At 43.3% G+C, this 23,741-nt stretch overlaps 1 protein-coding gene across 1 annotated transcript in view; it reads left to right on the forward strand.

The window, feature by feature from the left end:
• Positions 1-20,090, forward strand: part of PSMF1 (proteasome inhibitor subunit 1) — a 57,163-nt gene extending 37,073 nt beyond the window's left edge. The window contains exons 5-7 of the mRNA XM_079899084.1: positions 12,867-12,920; positions 14,058-14,216; positions 14,758-20,090. Coding sequence (XP_079755210.1) covers positions 12,867-12,920; positions 14,058-14,216; positions 14,758-14,809 — 265 coding nt within the window. The 3' untranslated portion in view covers positions 14,810-20,090. The remainder of the gene's footprint in view (positions 1-12,866; positions 12,921-14,057; positions 14,217-14,757) is intronic.
• Positions 20,091-23,741: the final 3,651 nt, after the last annotated feature.

Raw genomic sequence — 23,741 nt, forward strand, 5'->3', positions numbered from 1 at the left:
CAGCAGCGGCCTTAGTGTCTCATGTCTGTCTCTGGGGTCCGCACTTTTAGCCGTGGCTCGCGCCCATCTCTGGAGCTCCTTTAAGCAGCGTTCTTAATCCCGTCTCCTCGCGCACCAGGAAATAAAGAGGGAAGAAAAAGTCTCTTGCCTCTTCGGCAGGTCCAGACTTTTCCCCGGACTCCCTCCCGGCTAGCCGCGGTGCACTAACGCCCTGCAGGCTGTGTTCACACCGCCAACCCCAGTCCTCTCCCAGCGCTCCGACTGAGGCCGGAGCCTCAGCTCCCAGCCCCGCCCGCCCCGGTGGGAGTGCCATTCGGTCCTGATCCTCTGTGCAGGAATCTCTCTGCTTTGCCCCCCGCACCCCTGTTGCTGTGCTCTCCTCCGCGGCTCCGAAGCTCCCCCACTACGCCACCCGCAGTCTCCGCCCGCGAAGGGGCTTCCTAGTGTGTGGATACTTTTCCTCCTTCACAGCTCCCTCCCGCTGGTGCAGGACCCGTCCCTATCCTTTTGTCTCTGTTTTTTTTTTCTTTTGCCCTAACCAGGTACGTGGGGGGTTTCTTGCCTTTTGGGAGGTCTGAGGTCTTCTGCCAGAGTTCAGTAGGTGTTCTGTAGGAGTTGTTCCACGTGTAGATGTATTTCTGGTGTATGTGTGGGGAGGAAGGTGATCTCCGCGTCTTACTCTTCCGCCATCTTCCCAGAAGTCCTCCACATTTTCTTTTTAAAATTTTGTATTTTGTTTACTAAGGTGGTAAACATATATATATATATATATATTTATTATTATTATAATCATGTCATATTGTCTGCTTCTTTGTCCGCCTGATAATTTTTTTTTTACATCTTTATTGGAGTATAATTGCTTTACAATGGTGTGTTAGTTTCTGCTTTATAACAAAGTGAATCAGTTGTACATATACCTGTTCCTTTAACATATATTTTTTAGTATCTGATATTTTATTCTACTAATATATGCTGTAGTTTGCCTAACCTCCACAGGGAATTTCAAGAATGTCCAATTTTTCATTTTAAACAGTACACTGTGAACATCTGTATTTAAATTTTTTCTTTTGTTTCCTGGAGTTATATTTTCTGTGCTGGCAGATCTCAGGCTTTTTTGTCTCAGGAACTCTTTTGCATTTCCCCAAATTATTTAGGACCCCAAAAGAGCTCTTGTTTGTTTGAGTTGCATCTATCAATATTTACCATATTATAAATTATAGCTGAAATTTTTAATTAAAAAATTAAATTTTAAATTTAAATATACATTTATTCATTCATTTAAACATAATAATAAACCTGTTGTGTGTTAACCTAAATAACAAATTTTATGAAAATAACTATTTTCCAAATCAAAAACTTAATGAGAAGAGTGACATTGTTTTCATTGTTGCAGATATCTTTAATACTGGCATAGAAGACAGCTAGATTCTCATTTCTGCTTCTGCATTTAGTCTGTAGGTGATAATGTTTTTGTTTAAGCCTTAACATAGGTTGTTGGAAAAGAGAGTAGTAGTAATTGTGGATATTCTTTGCATTACACCAAAACTTTATAAGTGATAGTTTCTTTAAGGTGTTAAGGTAAAACAATAAAATAGCCAGTTATTACCAACAAAACAGGTTTATCCAGGAGCAGCAAAGAATTGCAGTTTGGGGCATGCAGCTGTGGTTCACCACATGCAAGTCTGGTAAAGCAAAGGAGAAGTTCTTTTATAGAGAATAAGGGGAAGTTGGGAGGGGCTGTTATAAACCTAAAGTCCATTGGAGAAAACTGGGAGTTTGCAGTATAATGGCTTTTCATTGGCTGAGTTGTGAGATTCTTTCATTGGCTGAGCTGTTGCCGGACAAGGAGAAAATCTTTCTTCCTCTTCCTGCCAGTAGTAAAGTAGTAGTACTTCCTGTGGGAGATGTAAGGTACTCTTTTCCTTCTGGGGTCTGTGTTGATGTCAAGTGATTCGTGCATGAAGGCTCTGCTCTCCCTTCTGGCCTCTTGATTCCATTTTAGTTAGTTTCCCTTTATTAATTTTCACAAAGGGTTAGTTGCAATGTAGAATCTGAATCTATATCAGTGAACTTTTTGTACATTATTACATTAAAATCCATTGCTCTATCATGCCCTTTTAATGGATCTTTTACCAGTGCATGCTATTGGGAGATCATGAATTGGTTATTTGGAAACTGTTGGTCCACTGAGATGTGCAGATTTGCTAAACGTTGACACATTTATTACACAATATTTTAAAAATCAGATTCATCAATATTACTGATCTGATCAGCATCAGTATGGGAGAGCCGTCAAGCTAGTGGTGAATACAAATTTCCAAATTGCTAATTTTCACTTGAAAGCTTGAATTTTATCATTGGCAACATATACTGTAAGTTATTTTCCTTGTAGTAACAGGTTCACATGGTTTTCAAGAAAGTATCAACTGTGTAGCCCAGTCTGAATAACCATGTTTTGTTTGTCTGTCATTGTTTTGTATAAAAATGGTTTTCCATGGAAAAAACGGCTACTTCAGCTAGTAACTTAAACAACTGCACGAGTACTTCTCTTTGAGACAACCGTTGTATTTCTACATGCACAGAAGTACTTTATGCATATTTCCCATTTCATCACACAGACTATTAAAAAGAGGTGTACTCAAAGATTGAGAGTTTAGAATACTTGGTAATTTTCAATGATTCTTTAAGGACATTCTGAAGGAAAACTGGATGGGGGTGGGAGTGGGAGTGGCTGGTGAGGGAGGTTACAGTGACTGCTAGTTGAATGCTTCTGCTTTGATTCATGCTAAGTCATCAACTGTTTTACCCACCATTGCTTTTGCACCATCAGTGCAAATATCAACACGGTGAAAAAGCAGATAGCTTCTAAGATGAAATAGTTTTGACCTCATGGACCCCCCCTGAAATGAGAGTCTCAGGAACCCCCCAGGGGTCCATGGACCACATTTTGAATCTTTTTTTTTTTCCCTCTTGTAGTTTGTCTTTTCACTCTGTTAATGGTGTTTTTTAAATTAAAACATTCTTAATATTTTATGTAGTTTGGCTTATCAATACTTTCCCTTTATATGTGATGCTTTTTTGATCTGTTTGAGAAATTTTTGCCCTACCCCAAGGTCATGTAGAATTTCTCATATTTTCTAGAAGCTTTGTTGTTTCACCTTTTATATTAAGATAATCCGTTTGAAATTAATTTTTATGTGTTGTGAGATAGATTCATATTTTAGCTTTGATCTAGCACCAAATTTTGAAAAGAATTATCCTCTACCTATGCCACCTTAATAATTTTCATTTTTCATTACTTGTGAAACAATAATAGTTGCCCTCATTCTTTTCCTTAGAATGGACGAAATCTTTATCCCTTTGATCTTTTTCCCATGGATGGCAAAGCTAGTTCAGTAATATTTAATATGGCTACATTTTATTGAATGCCAACTATTGCAGACAACATACTAGTCATTTCATCCTCATGCTTTTATTTAATCCTCTCAACCCCGTGAGATCAGTAAGGGCTATCCCCCTTTTACAGTTTACATGAAACTGAGGTTCATGTGTAAGTAACTTGACCACAACCATTAAGGAGCAGAAGTTGTGTTATAATAATAGAATATTGGATACTGCTTATTAAACTCTTTATTGTATACCAGGTGCTAAGCTTTTATAAACATTCTCATTTAATCCTTATAACAACCCTGAGAAATAGATACTATTGTCTGTATTTTACAGGGGAGAAAACTAAGGCTTAGAGATTTCATGATTTGCCCTAGGTCAGACAGCTGTTAAATGGTGAAGCCAGAATTTGAACTTGGGTCAAACTCTGAAACCTTCGCTTTTATCCTTTACACAATTTCTTAGCCCCAAGTGGGTCTAAGTGTCAATTATGTGTCAGATACTGTGCTAGGCACTGGGAATACATGATGAGGTATGGACCTAACTTTCAAGGAGTTCACAGTCGATTAGGGCTGATTGCCCCTTTTATTCCAGACCGTTAACTCTTTTTAAAATCGTGAAAGAAGTATGTCTGAGGTCTTCTGCTCAGAAGAGGTTGATTATTATGAAGGACTGAGTTGAGATAGGATATAGAAGGAAGGGCTTCACTGAGATAATGTATGATGAACTAAATTTTAAAGGACTAATAAAAAATCTGTAGTATTGGGAGTAATTGGCATTTGTGGCCAAGGGAACAGTGGGGACAAATGGGGCTATGAAATCATCTTATCGTGTGTGTGTGTGTGTGTGTGTGTGTGTGTGTGTGTGTGTGTGTTTGTAGGCAGGGGAGGGATCAGGGGGTTATATATTACTTGTGCTGGCATGTGAAGGGAGAATAGGTAAACATGGGGGCCACATCACAAGGGGCCTTATGTGCTAAGGAGCTGGGTTTGATCCTGGGGTAATGGAAGCCATCAAAATGTTTTGGTTAGCAAGTGATCCATTTGGGACCCCTTTAACCATTGACTTTTTTTTTTAAGGGATCCCACTTAGATTCTGGCAACTAGCATAGGTAATATTTATTGAGCCTTTACTGTGTGCTGAGCTATTACGTTAAGTATAAAGTATAATCTCTTTTAACCTTTATTAACAAGAGAATGAGAGATAGGTGCTAGTGTTATCCCCATTTTATAGAAAAGAAAACTGAGATACAGAGAGGTTAATCAACTTGCCCAGAGAAACACAGCTCAAACATTGGTGTGGGATTCAAAGGGATATTTTCTCCTTTTGGCACCTATATCAGCAGTTGCTTCAAAAGAAACTGTCTTGGCTTGGATTATTCCAAGAACAAAGAGAAAGCTAGTATGGTTGGAGCATGGTGCAGAAGAGTGATGGGAGATGACACTGTAGGGGTAAGCAAAGGACAGTTTGTGTAGAGCCTGGGTCATTGTCAGGAGCAGGGAAGCCACTAGGTGTATTTAGCAAGAGAGGGACTTGATATTATTTACCTTTTTTTTTTTTTTAATTCTTCTGGCTCCTTTGTAGAGAATGGATTAGAGAGGGACAAGAGTAGAAACAGAAAGACCAGATAAGGGGCTGACACAGGCATCCAGGCAAGAAATAATGATGGTAGGTGGTAGGTGGTAGGTGGTGGCAGATATGTAGATGATCTGGGATATATTTGGAAGTATACTATACAGGACTTGCTTATGGGTTGGCCTGATGATGGGAAGAAAAAGCAAGGATGATGCAGGGAGTTTTTTTTTTTTTTTAGCCCAAGTCATTTCTAATTTGGGGCTACCATAGGTAATGCTTCAGGGAACATAATTTTCGTGCAACTTAGAACACATCTGAATATTTCCTTAGCATGCATTCCTGACAGTAGAATTAATATATTAAGGACTAAGCCTCTTTTTAAAGATTTTGATACGTATTGCCCAGTTGCCTCCCTAAACAGTAGTATTAATTCGCATTCCCCCTATATTTTGGTGTCATTTCCACATCCTTTTCACTGCTGGAGTTAGTCTTTTTCTTTCAAATTATTTAGAAAGGCATCATCCACATAACATTTGTAAGCTAACTGAACCCAAATTCAGTTTCTTGTTACCCCATTCCTCACTGGCTATTGGCTGGAGGCCTCTCTCTCACCTCCTTAAACCTCTTGCATTTCTTCTCACGTGGCTGCCTCCATATTTAAAGCCAACAGCAGTGTGTCAGGTTCTTCTCATGCTTCAAATCTTCCCTTCCACCTTTACTTCTGCCATCAGCTAGAGAAAGTTCTCTGCTTTTAAAGGTCCATATGATTAGATTAGCTCACCCAGATAACCCCCCCCCCTTTTTTTTTTTTTCCCCCCCGGTACGCGGGCCTGTCACTGTTGTGGCCTCTCCCGTTGTGGAGCGCAGGCTCAGCGGCCATGGCTCACGGGCCTAGCCGCTCTGCGGCATGTGGGATCTTCCCAGACCGGGGCACGAACCCATGTCCCCTGCATCGGCAGGCGGACTCTCAACCACTGCGCCACCAAGGAAGCCCAATCCCCCCTTTTTGAGGTCAACTGTGCCATAAAACATAAATGCAGGAGTGATTTCTCATCACACTCACAGATTCTGGGGATTAAAGGGTGTGGAATCTTGAGAGGGGGACATTTCTACCAAAGGCAAAATACATTTCCCCTCCCCCAGCGTTCTGAGGAGGCTTTTGCCGTTACTGTATCAGCTCAGCCTAAAATCTTATCTAAATCTCATCAGCTTAAAGGACCTAAATCTAACCTTGTAAATCATCTAAATCAGGTACAGTTGAAGCTCCTGAGTACAACTGCTTTCTGTCTCTTGACCAGAGAAATAGGTTGTCTGTTCCCATCATACAGTGGTCGGATGGGCAAAGAATAACAGTTATTGATTTCTAACCTGGAAAAAAATATGAGCATGAAAGTTATTCATTACAGCATTATTTATAGTTAACACACACCAGAAGCAATACCCCAATACCTACAGTAGAAAATTAAGTAAATTTAAAAAATTTGCTTCACTTGAGTGACTATTATTTGGCCATTAAAAATGTTAATAGCAAAGAAAAACAACATGAGAAATATAGGACACAAGTGGAGGAAAACAGTGAGATCTAAAATTATATTTATTATAATTGTCTAAAAATATGCTTCTAAAAAGACTAGGAAAGAATAGCAAAAATAGTCATGGTGTTAGAGTCAGATGATGGGTGACATTTTTCTTATAATTTTTTAGTATATGCATATATTTTCTTTCTCTTTTGAAAATCTTTGTTCAGTTAGCCTAAATGTAGTATTTTCCAACCATTCTCAGTCCCCAGTTCACCTTTGAACTCATAGGATATCCTATCCTATGAGTTCATCGAGGGGTGGGGAAAAGGAAAGGTGTAGTGCCCTGCTTGCTCAGAGCACATAACTGGTGCTCTCCTTGTTTATGTGCATACACTGTTGTCTATAGCTATCAGCATTTCCATTTTCCCAGTCCTAAGTTTCCACACTTGGCAGGACAAAGCAAATAAACCCAGACCACAAAAATTCCCCAGCTTGTACCCTCGCTGGGATGCAGCCTAGCCATTGGTGGTCTCCAGACGAGCAATGCCAGATCATGTGGGAGCTTTCAGAAAATGAAGGATCTCAGGTCCCATCCCTGATCTTCTGAATTAAAACCTACATTTTAGCAAGATTCTTCCACTGATTTATGTGCATATTACAACTTGAACAGAACTGGCCTAGGTGGTTCAAACAATGCCATGAAAACTGACTCAGGGATCAGGGTCTAGAAATCTTCAGGTAATTGCTGCTGGATGCACTGTGAAAGCACAGCCGGCACTCCTAAAGAATTCTGATGTGCATATGGAGAGCTTTGCGTTCATGCCTGGTGATCACCAGTGGGTGCAGACCAGCAGCTGTGTTGAAAGCAGCCATATTGATGTTCTGTACCAGCTAAGAGCCTAGGTTTGGAAGACTCTGGTTCTGGAATAAGCACACTCCTTCCTGACTTTCCCATTGACTGCAGCTATATAGAATGCACAGAGCAATTATTTGAGGATGCTGAAAAGTAGTAGCAGATAGATTGGGAAAGAAGACCAGAGGTTGAAATACCACCATACTGGCCTCCAGTATGAATTCAAGGAAGCCCAAAACAAGGAATTAGATATTGGCATGGAAAGAGAGCACTCCAGGACAGCCCTCCATTCTGGCTAAAGGAGTGGGAATGGGGTCTAGTGCTCAAGAGAGAATGAGGAAAATCTCCCGTGTTTCTTCTTCCTTTTCTCCATTGTTTTATACCCCAGCATGTGACAGTCCACAAACTTAAAACTGAGGGAGAAGACCCTTCCTTTCCAATAAGACTTGAGTCAAGAGTATGGAGTGAACCACTGTTGCTTTTTTTTCTTTCTTTGTTCTCCCTCCATTTGATACAGGCATGTGGACACAGGCACTGTCAGGGGAAGTACATGGCAGAGCAAGGTAAGCAATGTCCCAGCTTTCTGGCCAGAGGACCAAAAGAGGAGCCCCAGGGAACTGGAAGGTATCAAGGAGATAGATCACAGAAACAGAAGAGTTCAGAAAGCAACTCCATAAACTTATGGACTCCAGGCCTTACCTGCAAACTGTACATAAGTGGATCTGATTGTAAATAGCACACCAAAGACTTTGAGAACAGAACTACAGGATAGCCCACTGCCAGGTCTCAGATTGACCACTGGTTAGCACATACGTGGTACACAACTGGATAGCACTGCAAAGGCTTTCCAAACAGAACTGACATTGAAACCTGAACTTGGATCCCAAACCCAGCTGGGTCGATTGCCTGCTAAGACAAAAATACCAGGATTCTCCCCAAACCTCATGACAAAATGTTCAAAATTATTGGGCATACAAAGAATCAAGAAAATTTCAGCTCACAAAAAGACAATCAACAGATGCCAATATGCCAATGTGATGCAAATGTTGGAATAATTATGTGACAGAGATATAAAGCAGCTATTACAAAAATGCTTAGAGAAGTGAGGGCAGTCTAGAAACAAATGGAATGATAGAAAATCTCAGCAAAGAAACAAGGTACAAAAAAGAACCCAATGGAAATTTTAGAACTGAAAAGTAATAATGCAGTAATCAAAATAATTTCACTGGATGAATCAGTAGCAGAATAGAGATAACAGAGGAGAGATTAAATGCTTGAAATAAATCAGTAGAAATCATCTGAACAATAGAGAGAAAAAAATATTTTAAAATAAAGTTTCAGGAACCTGTGGGACAATTATAAAAGAGCTGACATTGCAGTCATGAAAGTCTTAGGAGGAGAGGAGAAAGAGTGAAGTACAGAAAAATTATTTGAAGAAGATAATGGCTGAAAACTTCTCAGATTTGGCAAAAGACATAAACCTACAGATTTAAAAAGCTCAGCAAATCCTAAGTAGGATAAACCCAAAGAAGTCCATGCTCAAACATAATCAAATTGCTAAAAATGAAAGTCATGAAAGCAACTAGAGAAAAAAACACATTGCTTATAGAGGAATAAGAATTTGAATGATTATGGATTTCTCATCAGAATACATGGAAACCAGAAATAAGTAGACCACCATTCTTAAAGTATGGAGAAAAAAGGATTGTCAGACCCAGAATTCTATGTCCAGCAAATACATCATCTTTATTTCTGAAGGATTTTAAGATATTCTTAGTAAAAGGATACGAAGAGAATTCATAGTCAACAGATCTTCTCAGAAGGAATTGCTAACGAAAGTTCTCAGACAGAAGGGAAGGGATACCAGATAGACACTTGGAACATCAGGAATAAAGGAAGAGCAATAAGAATGGTAAATATCTAGATAAACATAATAGACTGTTCTCTTGAATTCTCTAAAACATGTTTTATAATTGAAAGCAAAAATTAGAACAAATTCATTGTAGTTATATATGTCATATAATATGACAATATTGTATGTTATATAAGACAAGGAAGGTGAATGAAAGGACTTACTTATGCTGATAAGGTTTTTACCTTCTACTTGAAAGGGTAATATACTATTTCTCAGTAGACTGTGAAAAGTTACATCTGTTTATTGTAATCCCTCAAGCAACCACTGAAAAAACTACAAAGAGATCTAGTCAAAAACTCTGAAGTTGAATTAAAAAGAGAGAAAATAGAGGAAAGAAAAAGAACAATTGGAAAAGCAATAGTAAAATGGCAGATCTAAATCTAAACATATCACATTAAATGTAAATGGTCTCAACACACCAATTAAAAGGTCATGGCTTTTGAAGTTGGGTAAACCTAGTGTGAATTCATTCTTGGCCACTTACTACCCATCTGGCCTTGTGTAAGAACACTTGCTTTTCTGAGCCTCAGTTTCCTCACTTGTAAAATAGGAAAAAAATTGTACTTCCTTAGAGGGCTATTGCAAATATAAAATAAGGTAATATTTATAAGGAGCTCAGCATATCCGTCTGTTTAAAAAGTAGGGGAAATGCATATTTGCTCATATATGCAGAGTATCTTTGGAAGAACATACATGAAACTGATGTCATTAGTTGTCTGTGGGTAGCCTGGAGGACAGGGCTAAGAGAGAGATTTTTTTTACCTGTAGGGGTCCACAATCTCTTATCTTACAACTCTGAAATCAGAAGAGCTCTGAAAACCCGGTGTTGTTGATTTTTTTGTTTTGTTTTGTTTTGTTTTTTTCATAAGATTGATGCCACACCTTGTTTGGTAGCAGAACCTGAACTGAAGTGGCATTAAGCTCCTTATATGTTCATTTTGTGTCAATTCTCATTCATTTTGCAGAAATATTAAGGTATTGGTTATAGGGTACTACACAATAATATGTTAGGTATATTCATCTGACCTTTCTGAAACATGAAAAATAGTGAATTCCAAAACACATCCAGCCTAAGATTATGGATCTGTGTATCCTTTGAATTTTGAATTCAATCTGTGTATTGTTTTGAATTTTGAAACTGGTGAAGGCATTACCTATTCAGAAAATTAAATTTTAAAAACTAAATTTAGCATGGTGCCTGACACAAAGCAAGCTGTCAGTAAGTATCGGCAGCTGCTATTATTCCATTCTTCCAGGCCTTTCCTGTCAACAAATCTGTTCATGTCCAATACTATGTTTCACCATGACAGCAGACTCTGAGTGTTACTACTTAGATTTTCCATTGTAGAAGACTGAGGTGCAAACCAGCCAGACCCCTGCCAACCAGCCAGACAGTCCCTCACCCAGAGTCCTGAGGTTTTTCCTGTTCACCAGACCACCTCAGCCATAAGAATGGCGTCAACAGGATTTGTGTGCCCAAGAGAGGCGTGTTGTTTTTATCTAAGAGGAGAGGAGAGCACATAAGGAGGAATTGTGTGCGGTCAGGATCACCCCCAAATCCCAAAGGGCCTTCAAAGGGCCCCAATCCCAAAGGGCCCGTTTTAAAGCTAGGCCTTACTGTCCAGTGGGCCCAGCTAGGCAGTTGCGCCTACAGCATTTAGTGTACAGCACTCTCTTTCAGCTGATTACTAGATGAAGTTTTAGGGGCTTGATTCTAGAGACCATTTACAAAAATTAGCTTCTTTTTTTTTTTTAATCCCGAGAGCCTCATTCAGCATATCCAGTACTGAGACTGTTTTATAATCGGATCTGGGCATGTATATAATGAGCTCACAGAAGCGTGCATGTGTTGCAGTTAGACTGTGTTGAGTGTGAGCCTAAAGGATATGCCGTGACAATTGCAAGAAAGCAGATTGTTGGGGTGGGCCTGGCAGCTGCCTTTCTAGCCTCCATTGTTCTTTATCTCTTCTTTCCTCCCCACGCTCTGTGGCCTAGGAGAGAAAAACAGAGATGGCTCCATGTTTCAGGAGCCATCAGGGCTCTGTTTTCCAAGTCATTTTTATAGCCACTAGAAGCTCCTCCTGCTTGCTGCTCTGTAGGGGGCAGTTTGTGGAGACAAGTGTAAAATGCTTGCTGCCCTCTGCACCACTTGGTCTGTCCAGTGAGGCAGTTGTTGGGAGGCCACCAGAAAGTTTGAACTGCCAGCTCCGTGAACCATGGCTTGGAAACAATAACCTAGGTCGGGAAAAATTGCTTCCCTTGGAAGCCATGTCCATCTAAATCATGGTGTCCTTTCCAGCTCATAAGGTAGAACTACCTGGAGAAGCACCTACTTTTGGATTATTTTCCTAGTTGCTTAATTAATGGCTTCTTACCTGTAAGCTTTGATTAGCTGCTATTTACCAGGCTTTTCTGAGGTCTCCCATGCCCCAGAACTGTCGGGTTTGTATTGCTCACTGGGGCTCTAAGCAGATTCCAAAGCACACTTTTTCAAATACCAAATCTTCTTTGTTTTATTATATCCATAGCCATATCCTATATAGAAAAAATAGGAAAGTATAAAGAAGAAACTTCTCCCAGGTTTAACTGTCACTGTTTATATTTTCAGTTATGCTTCTTTCTAGTTTTATTTATACACACACACACACACATTTTTCATAGTTGATTTCCTAGGCTATTGATAATCCCCTTTTCTCCCACAGTTAACACTGGAGCATAAACATTTTTCCACATCATTTTAAAACATTCTAAGAACATTGTTTCCATGGCTGCATTACCATGATCTGCCTAACTGGTCCCCATTTACAGCCAATCCTGTTCCTTTGGTTAAAGTCTTTATGATGATATTTTCATTTGAATTATGTATTATTTTTTTAAGATGGATACCTAGGCATAAAAGTATCAGATCACAGAATGTAAAGATACAGAAGGCTTTTGAGAGACAGATATATTTTGCGTGTATATATATATTAGTATAGACTTGGTCTCCACAAAGCACACACTGATTTATTCTCCTGGCTCCTGCAGTCTCAGTGTGGGCAAAAATTGGTTCTTGGTTGGGGGGTGAAAAAAATCTTAGAAATTACAATGGTTTGTGGCTATCCAGTGCAGTATCTGTGATATTAGCATTTCATGCAGGGGCCATAATGAGAAAAAGGTTGAGAAGCACAGTTCTAGTTGTATATGAGCACCCATCTCACTCCACCCTTCGAAGCTTTTAAATCTGAGCTTTTGGTTTGGGGTTTTAGAATAGTATTTTTCTGATCTAAATGTTCTTGGTTCTTTGTACAAACTTTAGGAGCCTGGGAAAGGTATGAAGAAAATAAAATTTATCTGGTTGCCACTGTTCATATTTTTATCTTTCTACATTATTGGGATCCTCCATGTTTCTAGTTTTATGTTCAGCTCTTTTCGCGTAATTGCCATTGTAATAATTTCAGTGTTAGTCTGTGCCGAGGATCACTTTGAAATATCCCTTGTGTTCTGGTCTCACGCAGGGGCTTCCCCTGTCCCCCATGCCTGGGAGTACGTTTGTGTCCCCAAAGGCATCAGGTTTGGACCTCTGGGAGCCCAGGCTGCTCTGGGACTTTCAGTAATTGTCCCTTGTTTGTTTCAGGTGTGATCCCCTGGGCCCATTTGCTGTCGGGGGAGAGGACCTAGACCCCTTTGGGTGAGTACTGCTGGAGAGGTGACAGCAACACGACTTGCTCTTATGGCCTTTCAGCCCAAGCTCATCTTCTAATTTTAGAGCTTTTCATCAGTCTTCCTTTGGGATGAAGGAAGCAGTTGTTGCTGAGTGGCTGAGAAAGCATTGCCGCTGCTCTGCTCTGCTGTACCTGGAGCAGTGCAGGAGGGCTCTGAGTGTTGGGGAGTGGCTGAGCAAGCCCGGTGAGCAGCTCCTCTGTTGTTTTCTGGCCCTGCTTGTTTTGGTGGAAGACAGCAGCTGTCCCTTGGATGGAAGGATACCATGGGGATCTATCAGGTGCAGACTGAAGAGCACACAGTGGGCTACAGACCTGAGGGCAGTTCAGGGCTATTCAGAGGTCACCTCACTTGGTAAGGGGAGTCTCTGATCCCCATTAGACTCTGGTGTGGTTCTTGTCAAGTCCCCAACAAAGTTATTTCAGCCTCAGCTAGGCACTGTCTTCTCTGAATGCTTTTAGATTTTAACCTCTGCTGCAAAGTGTCCCCAGCTTGAGTGTCTCACCTTTAGACCATGGGGAAATCATATAAGTCTGCAGTTAAGCTTGAACAGTGACTTCAAAGTTTGGGGAACATCAGCTTATTCATCCTAGTTTGAGCCATGAGGTCGGATCCATGGAATTCAGTGAGGGACAGATGCTGTCAAGAGCCAGACTTGGACAACCAAATTATGGATTGCCCTGAGACCTTTAAGGAAACAGCAAAAAAGCTAGCATCATGAATTATCTCAATTCATTAGTCCTTAGACCTAAAGTAGTAGCCTGCAGAGCCTTGTGATGGTTCTGCATTGACCTTGACAAGTTCTGGCACACGTTCTTTATCGAATTGTCCCCCTTGGGTGCAGGAGATGGCAGGGACCTCAATTTTGTGGGTTCAGGGAACCTGTAGAGCTGAAAGTACAGGCCATGATGGCCAGAGAAGGTGTGCTCTTTGTGTTGTTGCTCTTGCCCACTTCCTGCTGGCACTCAGGCAGCCATCCGTGTGTGTCTGCTTGAACCATCCAGCGTTGATGTCCCAGTCATTTTTAGTCCATTCTCACCACCTTCACTCCTTCTCCAACAGCTGCTTGCCACATTTGCTTACCCATCGTTCCTTCTTGCCTCAGGTGTCGGAGAGGTGGCATGATCGTGGATCCCCTGAGATCCGGCTTCCCAAGAGCACTTATTGACCCATCATCGGGCCTCCCAAACCGGCTTCCTCCAGGCGCTGTGCCCCCAGGAGCACGCTTTGACCCCTTTGGACCCATTGGGACCAGCCCACCTGGGTAGGTATTCACTCAGGTATGCTGAGAAGTAGGACGTGATGGCAGCTTAGCTCAGCATTGCAGGGATGAAGGCGTCTGACGCCAGGCGCAGAGTCATCACTACCTCTGTCCCCTGCTGCCAAGAGAGTGGAGCCTCCTCCAGGCACCTGCCTGATGCCTCCCTGGAGCCTTCCAGGAGCTTCCCATTCCTCAGTGCCTCCCTTCCCCAGCTCCCGTCACGGAGGACTCAGAGGAGGGGTTGCTACTCACACTTAATGGACTTTTTGTATGTGTCAGGAACTCACTGGATCCTTATGTCAACACTTGTGGGTAGATATTACTGTCCACATTTCACAGATGCAGAAATCAAGGCCTTGAAAGGTGGAGTAACTTATCCAAGGTGGGAGAATAAGAATTCAGACCCAACTCTAGAGTGCATGCTCTTGAACTGCACAAACCACCACATCATTCTGAGGCAGGCTCTCTCCATTCAGGACCCTGTGTGCCTGTGCGCCGCTGGCTCTCCATCGCCCCAACTCACCAGCCCCTCTTTCCATTCCAGACCTAACCCAGACCATCTCCGCCCGCCGGGCTACGATGACATGTACCTGTGAAGGCCTCAAGAATGTAACATACCATCCTTCCCTCTACTCTCCTGGAGCTGCCACTGCTAGCCCCATCAGCAACCGTTTTCTTGTGGGCTGGGGGCAAGGGACTCTGCCCATGTGTTTGCAGGCCAGCTGGGATTGCCTCCCCACCCCCTGCCAGGGCCAAGGTACCTGCTGTAGCTGTCCACCTGGCTGCATATAGGTCCCAAAGAGAAATCAGTGTCTCTCACCACCAGCTCCTCCCCACTTTCCAGGGAAGACTCCGGCAACATATACCCTCGACCCGATGCAGTCCCAGTTGCAGCACTGTAAGAACAGAACACATTTTGGATGTTATTATTAAGAACCAAATGTCAATACAAAAATCATGTTGCCAGTATCCCACTCTTCTTTGCTGCTCAGTTCCTTCCATTTATGAGACTTGAGAGTTTGAATGTTTGAGGGGCTAAATGACTCTTTTTTCCTACCCAGGGCCTGTTCTTGCTTCTCAGGCACCTTCCTTTCATAAATTGCTCTTGCTCCTGACACCACTAAGAATGGGTCCCAGTCTGGCTTCATGGATGAAAATGAGTGACTGGAAACCCCATAGGCCACAAGGATGCCTTTCTCAAGGACAGGCAGATTGTGGAAAGATTGCATCATTCTGAAAAGGGCAAAATCTTCCAGTTCTGCTTGTCTGAGCCAGTCCTCTGGGTCCCTCTGTGCCTGGGCAATGGCAGCCTATGAACAGAGGAATAAACAGAACAGACCTGAAGGCTAATCTCTTTTTGCCACTAACTTACTGAGTGACCCTAAGCAGGTCCCTTCCTCCCAGGGCCATCGTGTCTACCTACGAAATCTGAGGTGTGCCTTTCTTGCTCTAAAACATTCTGGTGTCTGCTTCTATGTCTGATGACCCCTGGGAACTGGGGCAAAAGGGAAAGAATAAAGGTTCAAGGCTTTGTATGGTACTTACCTACAGAGTCCGCAACTGTGTGCCTCTCACCCCTCTTGCGGCTCAGACACAAGCATAGCAGCGTGGTGCTGAACTTCAGGACAAGCAGGGAGCCTGGTCTCTGAAAGCCAGTGGCAGGGGGTAGGTTGGGAGGAGTGTGTGATAGGGGTGAATGAAGGAGCTAGTGATGCAAGAAACAACCCAGGAAGTCTTTTCAGCCTGAGGCCTGACAGATGTGGTCAGGGATGAACCCCTGTGCTGGAGTGGAAAGAGCACTCTAGAGCACCAGACTCTGAGGCAAGAGATCAAGGCACTAGTCACTTTCACTCCCTAACTAGCATTTCAGCCACGGGTGGGTCCTTAAACTTTTCAGCTCCTTGGATTCCTTCCCCTAAATTAGGATGTATTATTTATCTGTGGGCAGAGGGCCACCAGAGCCTTCCTGAGGCATCTGCTAATATGCTGTAGCCTGAATTGCCTGTCTGTTGTGTCTGAGAGTGGGTTAGGAGTAAACTAAACAGGCATATGTGCCCAGGGGCAATCCAAGATGGAGGCTGGGACTAGGGGAGGCTCGCATGAGCTGGCTTCCTGGGCATTTCTGGCAGACCCCATTTCAAGCACTGATTTAGTAAAAGACCACCTTGAAGCTTTTAGAACAGCTCTGCTCTGGAGAAAGACCCAGAGGTCAGGCAGAGCTACAAATGCAGTCATTAATAGTCGTCTTCCTCAAGAGCCAGCTAATGGGTGGAACGTTTTTGTTTTGAAACTGGATCATACCTTCAACCAGAAGGACTTGGGGCAATTTGCTCATAAAAGCATCTTTTATTATAAAACGAAGCATTTAAAGGAACATCAGACAAGTGGGAGAGGTAGATAACTTTTAGGACCCTGATTCAAGGAAAGGACAAGATTGAAACAATAAATTTGCCACTTAGACTTTCTAATAGCAAAAGTGGAAAGGATAGCCATAAATATAATTCTGTTTTCTGAAAGTAGAAACTTTAGTGATCCACCTGCAGAATCAGCAGGTTTTTTGAGTGGGTCTCCTTGCATCAGGGACAGTGAGGAACACAGACTATGTCTTAGTTATGTGGGGGAAGGTGAATGGCGCCTTCAGGAACTTCCAAGTCAGGCTGTCGGTATGTGTTGTATGTCTGGGCCACTTCCCTCCTTCCAGCCAAGCAGCCAAAGGGAATGGTTCAGGTATATGTTTTGTGGAACCCAAAAGGTTGGAGCCTTAGCAATAAATATCAGCACTTAATAACCTGTTCCTCTTTTTTAAAAATACAGCTTTATTGAGATATAATTCACATACCCATAAAGTTCACGTTTTTTAAAGTGTGCAATTCGGTGTTTTTAGTATATTCACAGTGTTGTGCATCCATCACCATATCTGATTCCTGAACGTTTTCATCACCCCAAAGAGAAAACCCACCCATTAACAGTCACCCCCCATTCCCTCCTCCCAGCCCCAGCTAACCACTAGTCTACATTCTGTCTCTAAACATGTGCCTATTTTGGACAGTTCTTACACGTGGAAATCACACAATATGTGGTCTTTCATGTCTGGCTTCTTTCACTTAATGTTTTCAGGGTTCATCCATGTTGTAGCATGTATCAGTAATTCATTCCTTTTAATAGCTAAATAATATTCCACATTTTCTTTATCCATTTGTCAGCTGATGGACAGTTAAGGTGGTTCCCGCTTTTTGGCTATTATGAATAAGGCTTCTATGAACATTTATGTACAAGTTTTTGTGTGGTCATATGTTTTTGGTTCTCTTGGGTATATCACCTAGGAGTGGAGTTGCCGGATCATATGATAACTAATTGTTTTGAGGAACTGCCAGACTGTTTCCCAAAGCGACTGCACCATTTTACATTCCCACCAGCAGAGTGTGAGGGTTCTGGTTTCTCCACAGAAACTACTTCAGCTTTTTTAAACAAAGAATTTTGACCTAGATCACGCAAAACAGAGACCAGAGACAGTCACCCCTGGGGAGCAGACTGTGGCTTTGGTAATAGCCACCTTGGGATGACCACGGCTGGTGAGCCACAGAGGAGTTTGGGTTTGACTTTTGGGGAAGTTTCAGGGCTGGATGTGATATAGAAAGGGTCCTGTCTGTAGGGAAGTTGCCATGACCTTTCTGGGTCTAGCGTGATTCATGGCATCACTTTTGCTTGGTTTGAAATTTCTTTGTTGATCCAGTGGCTTACAAGTAAAATAAAGGTCTGGTTCTAAATCTTTGTCTTTCAGTGAAGTGCCATAGACCACGTGTACCATCTCTGGCAGCCCCTACCTTCCCACCTTCTCTTCCTTGCCTTGTCTCTTTCCTGATTGTTAGAGCTGCCTGTGTTTTTCATTGCATTGCATTTATCTACTTAGTCATGAGCTTCTGTCAGCCTCCATGGTGAAATCATTGGTCTCAAGACCCTGACTAAGAATGCATTATGTTCAAAACAGATTTTATATTCCTGTGCTGGATGGTCAGTACCTGTTGACATGTAGTTAGAAAGTGGGTAGCAAGCCCCATAACAACCTCATTCTTTGGAATCCAGCTTCCTTCATGGCCTCCCTCTACTCTCATTAGTGACATTCTGTTACTGATCCATGCCTCTTCACAGAAGAAAAATTAGAATCTGTGGAGCAGTGAATATCTGTCACCTTCTAATATTGTCTACTTTGGGCAGTTCCAATGAGACAGGTCCCACCACCAAGGAGAGGAAAGACCCCTCACATGCATATCCTCAGCTTTGTCTTTTATAAAACTTAACATGCTTATGGACCACTATTGACGTTTTGCACCAAAAGAGAGATTCAAAGGCAGGAATCCAAGCCCCCAGCTCTTGTTTGTCCTTGGGATACCACAAGGCACACACTAAGTCACTCCAGCTGTGCTGGACCCTGAACCTGACCCAGAGGGTGTGTCACAAGTAGAAGTGGCAGGCGGTGAGTGTGGTGGCCAGAGAGGAGTGGCAAGACCCAGGTGACTAAAGATAGAGCCTAGAGTGCAGAGAGCAGCAATGACATGAGGTTGGAACACCTCACTTGTGGCAGGGCCTGTCTGCTTAGGCTGATAGTGCAGTCTAATAGAGGAGATTGGATAGGCCGTGTTGCCTATTAGCCACATAAGGTGAGTGTTGTGAGTATGACGGGTTCTGAGAGAGGAGACAGTGCGAGGGCTGCAGGAAACAAACTACTTCAGCTTTTTAAACAAGAAGATTTGGATGCAGACATCAGCAAGATCACATCATCATTGCCTTGATCTGGGGATCAGGAAACTCCAGAGCCTCACAGCAACTGCCTAGATCTGTGCCCGAAAGTAAATCCCCTCATACTGCCACCTTGACCGCCCTCACTCTCAGCTCAGTTCCAAGTGCAAGGCTCAACTGCATGCATCTGATAGTTGGAACCGAAATCACCTCTCAAACCATAGCTGCAAGGGAGCCTGGGAAAATGTTCTTGTTTCCTTTTCCTCCCTGTCCCTTCAGGAAGGCACATTTGGACCAGAGGTCTGATGAGCCAGTCTCTCATTTCTGTCTACAACATGGGCCTTGATAGAGATGAGCACCACAGCCATGCTTCTCCAGCTTGCCCAGGCCTACCAGTCTCCTAAGATGCTTGCTTGAAGGACACAGTACATCCTGGACCCCAACCCAGACCTGGATCCAAATCACTAGGCAAGGGCCTTTAAGTCCATTTTTTACAAGTTCCTCAGGTGATTCATGTGACGAGACCAGTTTGAGAATTCCTGAGAAGGGAAGGCTACATCCTTGCTACTCAAACCAGCAGCACCAACAGTATCACCTACAAACTTGCTAGAAATGTGGAATCTCAGGCCCCACCCAGGCTTATTAAATGAGAATCTGCATTTTAACAAGTTGCCCAGATGATTCGTGTGCACTTTAAAGTTTGAAACTCTCTAGTGTACAAACCTTATATCTTTTTCCTTTACCTGGATATCAGGTGAAAAGAATGAAGTCAGTCTTCTCGATTCATGGCATACTATGACTGACGCTTGCAAGAACCTCCTCATTTTAAGTCTTTTCCGTTTTACCCCCTGTAACCTCTCTATTCTTTTCTCCCATATCACTCAAATGTGTTTCATATATGTTTTAAAATATGCATGTACCCTTGTAAAATAGCATACATTATATCTTCAAATCATAACAACTGTAATGAAATACTATCCCCATTTTCTAGGCCAGAAAAAGAGGGTTTGGAAAGGTCTAGTAATTGGCTCAAAGCCAAGCAGGGCTCTCAGAATCAAGCAGGAGTGGGTGCGACTTCCAGCCCTCCCTTTGCTGGTATGTGGCTTTATCTGCAAAATGAGCGTCACGTCTACCTTCAGGATTGTTGCAGGGTCCAGCCAAATAATGTGTCTTATAAATAGATAGCAGGAGCTCAGTGGCTACCAGCTATCATTACTGAAGCCACATGGGTAGATAAGACTGTCTTAGGCTGCTATCCAACAAAGAAAACAAGCTTGTATCTGGTGCCCCCAGTGTGCTAGGCTTTTCCTTGTCTCATGTAGTACACCTGGCTACTCCCAAAGTAAACACTGTTAGCAGCATTAGTTGAAGTGGTGCTGGGTTTGCTCTTTTAGGGGTGGCAGAACCATGATGGGGACCTGAGTCAGCTGGTTCTAAAACCAGTGCTCTTTTTAGTAAAACTGCTGTACCTAGACCTCACATCTTGTCCAGATGAGGAGTATGGGCAAAACCCACTCCTGAAGCTGGAAAACAAGTCAGGTCTTATATGAAAAAGGAACGATGCTGCATAATTCCCAAGATGGTCTAAGAGTCCTAAGTCAGTCCTGTTTGCAAAGTGTATCTCATGTTTCTGAGCACTTCCACCTACAGCCACAGCATCCAAGCACCCAGGTTAGGGGCATCTGAAAACACCCAGCCCAACCCCTATCCCACAGAGGAAGAAACAGGCCCACAAAGCCTCTCTGGAAGGGTGACCTCCTGAGAGGCTTCACTGGGCCCCAGAAATGGCCTCGGACTCTGTGCTCTGACCGCAAGTGATGCTCGCCCCAGCCTTCTGAGTTTGGTAGGATGGGAGCTACTCTCCCCATTGAACATATTAAAAAGCAGGTCCAGAGCAGTTGAGTGACCTTCCCTATGCCACAAAGACCACAGAAATCCTAGCCCAAAGCTTTCCTACTAAACACTACCCAAAACAGTCATGTTGGTCTCTGAGGGACAAAAATGTGAGAATCCCCTTCCCTCTCTCTCCCTTTTCTCCCCTCAGCGAGGCTGTAAGAGGAAGGGGCCATACAGGTTCAGCACCCTGGTCAGCACCCAACTATGCACAGCTGCAAGAGGTGGCCTTTGGGCCAGGATAAGCTTGTGTCTGCTGCTCCCCAATCCAGGATGGCCCTCCCCTGGGGACAGGCAGGCATCCCTAAGAGAAGGAGACCTGAACCTAGGTATTCTGCCTCCAAGACAGAGCCCCGCCTTCCCTCTCTCCTTCAAATTAGAGCCACAGGAGCACAGTTTCATCCTGTAGGCTTCTTGATTCCTAGGATATAAATTCACATGAGAAGCCTAGGAAGAAGAGAGGCGGCCTGAGCCATGGGGCCCCTGGGCAAGTTCCACCCCCCTTTTTGGTTTTCCCCAGTAGTAAAATGGGGATAAAGGTGGGCTTGACTGCCTCCAAGATCCTGCTCCTGCTTCCATGATTTAAGTAGGCCATGGGCCTGCTCGAGTTCAGTGCTCCCCCAACTGTCCTCTCCTCCCCCCTACAGAGCTTCCCAATTCATGTCTAAACCACGAGACTCAAAGTGGCAGCCCACAGCCCAGATCCACAAACATGCTCTGACTGGCCTGCATGCTATGAAATTTGAGTCTTGCCTCTGCTATTTACCAGCTGTGTGACCTTGGGAAAGTCACGTAGCCTGACTGTGCCTCAGCTTCCTCATCTGTAAAATGGAAGTAATGAGAGCACCCACTCTCCGAGATGGTTGTGAGGTTTAACTGAGCTAGTAGATGTAAAGACTTAGAAGATTGCCTGGCACAGAAAGAGCACTATATTTGGTCTAATGTGTATAATGCATAACGGGTTCATTGAAATGTAGAAACATGAAGTGTTTTCTTTTATCCAACTAACCTCTATCAAATCCCCCTTTCTCATCTCAGCATCTAGGGCCCAACCAATAACTAACTGGTCACTTTGATTTTCAAATTCAGTCCAGTCCAGTTTAAAACTTTCCAACTTATATCCAGTTCCAAGAGGTCTCCTCTGACCCCTTTTGAACCCTTGCTCCTCCACTGTGGTGGGATGGGGAGGAAGAAGGGAGAAAAATGAAGTGTCTCTTCACTAGCTGTGATGATGGGCCGGGGGAGGTGCTCTTACTCTAACTCATGCTGGGGTTTTGTTTGCTTTTGATGCTGGAGTCTTCAGTAGACAACATGCCAAATTGGGGGGGGGTGGTGTTGAGAGCTTTATCCTGGACTCTCAGAGAGTAGTGAGGGTCTGTGTCAGTCCATAAGAGGTTCTTAGCCCCTCTGCTTCTTGAAGTAGTATGCTGGGCTGCATAGCCACCTGTGCCACCCCACAGCTGCAGCCTCCCCTCACCTGCCTACCTCAACACTCGGAGCCCTGGAACACCGGGGTCCTCCACCTACCTTCAAGGGCCTCAGAACACTGGGAGGGGATGCAGGACTGCCCTTATTCCTCCCTGATTCCCAGCACCGTCATCCCTTCAAGCCAGTGTGGGCTGTTTGCACGGGCCTCCCACGTCAGAAATTCTCCAGGTCAGAAATAGACCTCATCTCCATGTTCACACTAATTCACGAGCTCCAGAAGATACCTGTCAAGGCCTCTCAAGAATACTTTCCTAGTCATTTCCTGCCTAATCCAGGATGTGTGGCCATTGGGAGTGCATACCCGTCGGCAGGATGGTTATAATCCTTTCTGAACTAATAAGGTTAAGAGAAAAAAATAAAAACATTCCCAAGAGGTTTGTCGTCTCTGCCAAGGCTCTGCAACATCAGACTAAGGTCAGTCAGGCAGATGAGTCAGACTGAGTCAACAGGTACTCTCTGCTTTGGAAGTGGATACTTCAGATGATGGAGGCAGCCCTTTCAGCTGACGCTGAAAGGCTGGCACTCATTTTGACATTGAACAGTTCTCTCTAAGTGTTTGGTAATAAGAGGGTGATAGATGCTATGGAACGATGATATGTTATAAGCCATATTATAGATATATTATGTGCACACACATGTATATACATATAATACTTGGCTGAAACATACACAGCAGTGCTGTCCAACAGGCATACAATGACAACCACATATATAATTAAATTTTCTCTAGTAGCCACATTATAACAGTAAAAAAATATATATGAAATGAATTTTGTCACCTGTAAACTGGGTTTGCCTCTTGGTGGGTATCCAGCCAAAAGACACAATCAAGCCAAAGATGGGGAAAAGAAAAGAAAGCTGATGGCAAACTTAGCTTCCGATCAAAAAAAAAAAAGAAGAAACAAACCAAACAAACAAAAAAGAATACTTCCCTAACCTTTTTCATCTGTTTGGTGCTATACCTCAAAACCTAGCACAGAATGGTGCTTAAGTCTTTGTTGAAAGAATGAAGGATCTTGGATGGGAGACACTCAAGTGACACTTGTAGCTCAGTGAGCCTCCAGCTGGGAGGCAGTCTAGTCCACTTCTTGAGGATGCCCCCATCTCTATGAGTGACTCAGTAAGCCCTGGGCCAGGGAGGGGGTGGATGTCTGGCCCCAGCAGGTGGCATCTCATTGGACACTCCCTTGTCCTCAGCTCTGGCCTGTCGCAACTCTCAGGCAGTGGGACAATCCCTTTCAGCATCCTTTTACCCACACAAAGGTCCAGATGTCCAGCTGCTCTTGAAAAATCAGGAGCTCTGGCAACCCTGAGCCTGTCCACCAGGGCAACAGCCAGCCAGCTGAAGCAGCACCCCTTTAATCCTGCCACTGCTGTTCACCGCCACCTGCTTCACTCAGGAATGTCACC

The sequence above is a fragment of the Stenella coeruleoalba genome (genome assembly GCF_951394435.1).
Source record: "Stenella coeruleoalba genome assembly, chromosome: 15".
Taxonomy (NCBI): Eukaryota; Metazoa; Chordata; class Mammalia; order Artiodactyla; family Delphinidae; genus Stenella; species Stenella coeruleoalba.